General features: G+C 36.8%; 1 protein-coding gene across 1 annotated transcript; it reads left to right on the top strand.

Moving 5' to 3' along the window:
* The first annotated feature begins 701 nt into the window (after positions 1-701).
* LOC144980798 (uncharacterized) lies at positions 702-6,605 on the top strand. The gene is made up of 2 exons (XM_078928608.1): positions 702-868; positions 3,101-6,605. The coding sequence occupies exons 1-2, from the start codon at positions 823-825 to the stop codon at positions 4,210-4,212; spliced, it is 1,158 nt and encodes a 385-aa protein (XP_078784734.1). The 5' UTR covers positions 702-822; the 3' UTR covers positions 4,213-6,605.
* Positions 6,606-6,948: the final 343 nt, after the last annotated feature.

Here is a 6,948-nt window from a genome sequence, read left to right as displayed (position 1 = left end):
ACATTCAATTTCACATTGATACTTACTTGTTTAACCTAGAAACCGACATCAGATCTTATCTTCTATCTAATTGTTTATAACTTTACAAAGAGTGTGTCACACACTTTTGCCGTGCCTTGAAAAAAAAAAAACAACACATTTTAAAGATTTTGGCCAGTAAGCTTTCCCTTCAAATATCGATCGATTAAAATGACCTTCATCTTCTCAAAAAACGTCTAAACCTGGAACTTCAAGAACGTCTTTCATCAAGTCTCGGGTTTGAGGGCTTTTGACAAGTTGAGGGTTGTCTTAATCAATCGATATTTGAAGGAGGAGTTTTTTGCCTAAAATTTCTTAAAATGTTTTTGGCTTTTTTTTCCCCCGAGTATGGCTAAACTGCCATGAGATTAGAAATGTGAAGTAGGCTACATAATGTGGATGGAATGTTCTTATTAAATGCTATACATCTCAGGTTGAAAAATAGTACACTTGCTCAAATCACTCCATGCAGGAATATTATGCTATGCGTTTAGCCCCTCCCTCCCCCCCCCCCCCAAAAAAAAAAAAAAAAAAAAAAAAAAAAAAAAAAAAAAGAAAAAGAAAAAAAAGAAAGAAAAACGACTCCTAACATCTGCCAGCCGGATACACGTACCAACACACAAAGCTACTCGTATGTGTAACCTTTATAGTTAAGTATAGTTGTTTTTTATAGAATGGTTGCCTCTGTTGCCGTGCTGGTATCCGGCTTGTACTGTATGAATCTCATTTTAAACGTTGATGATAAGAATACAAAAAATCGACACGAACCACTAGCGTGTTAGAAATCGACAGGAGCTCATCACGATGTTTCTTCAACTCGTTTTTCTTTTCAGCGTTTTAATTTCATCTGGTAAGTTAAAACATATAAATATTTCTATTGACAATAATAAAATTGATAATATAGATAACTTTATACCATGTTTTATTATTAAATAGCGAGTAGATGACATCAGAATCAACACGAATCTGTTTGTTTGAATGTGTCACGTTTACCATATGGAATTAGAATTTTAGGATATAATCAATATTGAGGGAACTAAATTGACGTCATTCGGCTCTTTGCACACCTGTGTGTTTGAAGGTGTCATGTCTACCATATGGAATAAAAAATTAAGGATTTTTATTAAATAAATGTTTGCACGCTCGCCACTTTCCCAATTGGTCTACAGGCCAATGTGGAAAGAAATTTTCTCGCCCCTTTCCTAATTGGTCTACAGGCCAAATGTAGAAAGAAATTTTCTCGCCACTTTCCTAATTGGTTTACAGTCCAAATGTAGAAAGAAATTTTCTCGCCACTTTCCCAATTGGTTTACAGGCCAAATTTAAAAAGAATTTGTCTCGTCACTTTCCCAATTGGTCTACAGGCCAAATGTAGAAAGAAATTTTCTCGCCACTTTCCCAATTGGTTTACAGGCCAAATGTAGAAAGAATTTTTCTCGTCACTTTCCCAATTGGTTTACAGGCCAAATGTAGAAAGAATTTTTCTCGCCACTTTCCCAATTGGTCTACAGGCCAAATGAGGAAAGAAATTTTCTCGCCACTTTCCCAATTGGTCTACAGGCCAAATGTGGAAAGAAATGTTCTCGCCACTTTCCAACTTGGTTTACAGGCCAAATGTAGGAAGAAATTTTCTCGCCGCTTTCCTAATTGGTTTACAGGCCAAATGTAGAAAGAAATTTTCTCGCCACTTTCCAACTTGGTTTACAGGCCAAATGTAGAAAGAAATTTTCTCGCCGTTTTCCCAATTGGTTTACAGGCCAAATGTGTTTGAATGTATTACTTGTACTAGATGGAATAATTAAAGTTTAAAGATTTCATTTTAAATATTTTTGCATATACCAGAGAAATTAAATATTCTCAACACTTCCCATCAGCCGCCAAATTTCTGGTAAGCGCGTTAAAACTCAAGATTTGTACAATCTGTCATTATTTATGCCCTTTCCTTCTTACACTGTTAGATGAACTTTAAAGTTAAACTTATAAATATAGCGCAATATCCACTAATCGTGCTCAAAGCGCTTTACAATTGGTCCCTGGGTAACAGCACCACGAAACATAAAGAACGAGACATGACGCCTGTAAGGCGATTTTGCATTTTTATCCGACAGAGACAACGCTGTTAACGGCAAGGTATTCATTTTACACCCGAGTACGATGAGATCATATGAGTAAAGAGTCTTTTCCTAGGACTCAACTATGCGCCGAGCGAGGCTCGAACCCAGGACCGTCCGATCCAAAAGGGAGTGTCATATCACAAGACCACATAGCCCCATGGGAGCGATCAATATTCAGTTATTTGTCTAACCAAGTCATCGGTCACCTGGTTCATTGTTGTCCAACGATTGGACATATATATATATATATATATATATATAAAATATATATATATATATATATATATATATATATATATACATATATATATATTAATAAACGTAAACACGCTGCTTTGTTTATCAAAATTTTGAACACTTTTTATTCAGGTCATTCTGAGCACATTTTAGAATATGACCAACGACTCAAGCTCAATGAAATATGAAATACATAGGTCGTCCTCAGTGAGAGAAGTCTTAGGTTTAAGCAACTTTAACAAGTTAGGGGGCAATACTATTAGTGATAGATAAGGTAAAATATCTTGGCCTTTTTGTCCATAAGCAGCAGAATGACTCTTCATTGAGTTGTTATCTAATTAGCCAGTAGATTTTTGACCAATCAAAACATGAAATTTGATTTGTGGCGCACCTTCAAACGTGCGCGGACAAGCATGGTTAGTTGTTTATAGACAATAATGTGAATGAAATCGGCCTCTCTCTGATATTTGTTGTTGTTTTTATACCGCCAAATGGATGACTAGTTATTGATATCACACAATTTATTTCGATCAGATTACAAACGTTTTAAAGTTTACCATAGCTACAGTTCTCTAATTGAAATTTTATTTCTACTTATTATCAAGGATTAATTTAATAAAACCTTGCTTTATATGTAGTTGAGTAGGCATGTGTAACGATTAACCATAACCTTTTTTATAGTCTTTCTCTCTCTTTCTATCTATCTCCCCCTCCCCTGTTCTCAAATGAAGTTGCCGAACGATGTCCCACAGAATTACATGGAGACAGAACCCTCAAAGTTTTCGGCGACCGTAGTTACAAATTTGAAATCCACCAGTTGAAATCATTTCAGGACGCCCATGCACATTGTCTAGGCATTGGAGGCAATTTGGCAATGCCAAAATCACAGAAAATCAACAATTTCCTGCAAAATGAATTGAAATATGTTTGTAAAAATAGTGATGATCCCCATTTATGGATTGGCATTAAATCGGTTCCAGTAAATCGATTTGGATTCACACCGAAATGGGTGGATGGGACTTCGCAAGATTACGTTAATTATCACTACCCGAACTATAAAGATTCCCAGGGGTGTGGTGTTCTGCGGGCCGAAACCGGGAGGTGGTTTCTTTTGCAATGCACCAACATGTATTGGAGCATGATTGAAAGGCATCCCTTTATTTGCGAGTTTCCTCGTATAAATCCAGAAATTATAACGATAGCCCCACCAAAAACTACAACAAACTTAATGTTAAACAAAACGATCCTAACTCAGACAACAACATCCACAGCGACTTCAAGCTCGACATTACTATCAAAAACACCAAAATCGACAACAATGATATCAAAATTAACACAATCAACAACAATAAGGCCAACAAATTCAACAACAGCATTAACAACACCAATATCCTCAAAACTAACAATGACACCAACATCAACAGCAACAAAACCAGCAAACTCAACTCCAAAGATGTTACCATCATCATCATCATCATCATCATCATCATCATCATCATCATCATCATCATCATCATCATCATCATCATCAACAACAGCAAGAGCAACGACTATACCAGCGAAGCCATCAATATCCAATTTGACGCAAACGCAACCAAAACCAACCAAAACGACAACAGCCCCATTATCAACATCAAAACCACGAATAAAACCAAGCCAAACGATAACATCCCCATTATCAACATCAAAACCACGAATAAAACCAAGCCAAACTATAACAACCCCCTTTTCAACATCAAAACCACGAATAAAACCAAGCCAAACTATAGCACCCCCATTATCAACATCAAAACCACGAATAAAACCAAGCCAAACTATAACAACCCCCAAATCAAAACAATAAAACCAACCAACTACCCCCATTATCAACATCAAAACCACGAATAAAACCAAGCCAAACTATAACAACCCCATTTTCAACATCAAAACCACAAGTAAACCAAAGCAAAACGATAACACCCCCATTATCAACATCAAAACCACGAATAAAACCAACAGCAACAGCACCAACAACAATGAAAACAACACCATCCTCACCACAATCACCACCATCCCATTCAACACCAACATCACCTCCGCAACCGAAAAACCCACTAACAACTGAAACACCACCAACAAAACCAGTAACAGAAAAACAATCAACAACAAAAACACAAACAAACCCTAAACCATCATCATCATCATCATCATCATCATCATCATCATCATCATCATCATCATCATCATCATCATCATTTTCATCAACGACACCATCTTCCACCACCGCCACCGCCACTACTATCCCAACAACAACCACAGCTGCTGTCACAACAAAGTGTCCATCGATCATATGTGAACTTGACTGTGATTTGGATGGCTACATTAGCAATCCCGTCACTGGCTGTGTGGAATGTGCATGCAATCATTAACTCTCTCCTTACCAGCTAGTTTTAGAATTCATTCCCACCCCAATACAAGAATACTTTTCTTACTCAAACAAAAAGTAACAAATGAGCTCTACAACACAGTGTTTAGTATGTATAACTGTAATGAAAGCATTTCTTTAAATGTTGTGATGTACAGGAGAAATCAGAATGAGAAAATTGTTGCATCGTAACGAATGTGGCGATTTTCCTGTGGGTGGTAAGGAGAGGGTTAGTCGTCAGCAAACTGTCAGTACAATCGTCACCTTCGTAAACTTAAGGCCTGATACTGATTCTGACCAAACCATCACAAAAGAAGACGGCGATCGCCAGACGAAAGTGAAGAGTAAGGAGTTGTTAGAAGTGCTCTAGGAAACAAATGATTATATTGGGTGAGCTATTGATTACGACTCACAATTAATTTTTTTCGCCGTGATCTTCGTCTTCTTTAATGACGCATTTGGGGGGGGGGGGGGGGGTTAGTGTCGGGCTCCATGAGTTTACGAAGGACATGGTACAATACAACTTTTTTTTTCTTTTCTTTTCTTTTCACTTTTCATACACATTTGTTCAGATCTTTATCTTACACCTGTGTCTACTCCCTAATTTCATAAAGAATTCAATGATAGATTTATGCAAAGGTGTGTAAGAAACAGTGCCTGGATAAGCAGAAACACACTAACATTTTATGTATTAAAAAACATCCCAAAAAATTTGCCTACCTCGAGGTTTTCTTTTTTTTTAGGATTATATTTTCTTGTATTTTCTTATTTGTTTTGTCTGGCAGTTTCATTTACATCTTTTCAGTTTTCTGGAAAAAAGGCTGTTCTCTAATTAGTTAGTTTGATAAGAAATCTAGTGATATACATCATGATTGATCTCGATAATTATGACAATGATAACGACGATGACGAAGACGTCATTTCAGACCACCACTATCACCACATACACACCACCAACAAAAACAAAGATAAAAATGGCATCATCATCATCATCATCATCATCATCATCATCATCATCATCAACAACAACAACAACAATAACAACAACAGCTGCAGCAATAACAGAAATAGTGACAGCAATGTGGTACCATCAATATGGTAACACGCGAATGTGTACACCTATCTAACCTTCTAGAAAGTGGATAGAAGTACAGCCTCTAACTATCGCCCCATCTCCCTAACCTACACATGTTGCAAACTTCTAGAACACATCGTTCAAACAACGTCAATAATTACACACCTTGAATCAAACAACACCCTTACAGACGCTCAACGCGGCTTCCACAAACAAAAATCATGAGAATCCCAATTTTTTTCCATAATCCAAGAGCGAACAACAAAACTTGACAAAGGAGGACAGACAGCTGTAGTCTTGCCGGACTTTGCCAAAGCCTTTGACAAAGTATCTCGCCAGCGCTACTTAAACAAGATCATCAACTCAAGCATTGACCAAAGGACTCACCTATGGATTAATTTAGACAATAATTAACAATCAAATTGCAGTTGGCCTTTCAAAGTCAAACAGACCAAAATCCAAAAGAACACTGGGACATAATCATAAATTGTTCACCCCACATTCAAGAACATAGACAAACAAGCATTTTCTTTCCCTCTGCAATAAGACTCTGTAACAACCTGTTACCCGCCGCTGGGGAATCAGGATGCCTCCAAATGTTTCAAAGAATTGTTTCTTTTATGTGAGAGATTAGTGAATATCAGTGAAAATAAAAGTGCTATCTGTTTTATTTATTTACTCATGCGGATCTCAAATGTAAAGTGATCCTCCATAAAAGGGGATTTTACATAATGAAGAAGAAGAAGAAGAAGAAGAAGAAGAAGAAGAAGAAGAAGAAGAAGAAGAAGAAGAAGAAGAAGAAGAAGAAGAAGAAGAAGAAGAAGAAGAAGAAGAAGAAGAAGAAGAAGAAGAAGAAGAAGAAGAAGAAGAAGAAGAAAGAAAAAAGAAGAAGAAGAAGAAGAAGAAGAAGAAGAAGAAGAAGAAGAAGAAGAAGAAGAAGAAGAAGAAGAAGAAGAAGAAGAAGAAGAAGAAGAAGAAACAAAACATCAATTTAAAAACTTCAAGGGAGAACACAACAACACCAACACCAACGACGGCAACAACAAAAACAACAACAACCACAGAATAAACAATAACAACACAGTCGCCAAACCCGGCAA

This window comes from Berghia stephanieae, chromosome 10 (genome assembly GCF_034508935.2).
Source record: "Berghia stephanieae isolate SIO BIC M18660-M18661 chromosome 10, UCSD_Bste_1.3, whole genome shotgun sequence".
In the NCBI taxonomy this organism is placed as follows: Eukaryota; Metazoa; Mollusca; class Gastropoda; order Nudibranchia; family Aeolidiidae; genus Berghia; species Berghia stephanieae.
The sequence above is the reverse complement of the archived record's forward strand: the minus strand, read 5'-3'. Positions and strand labels throughout refer to the sequence as shown.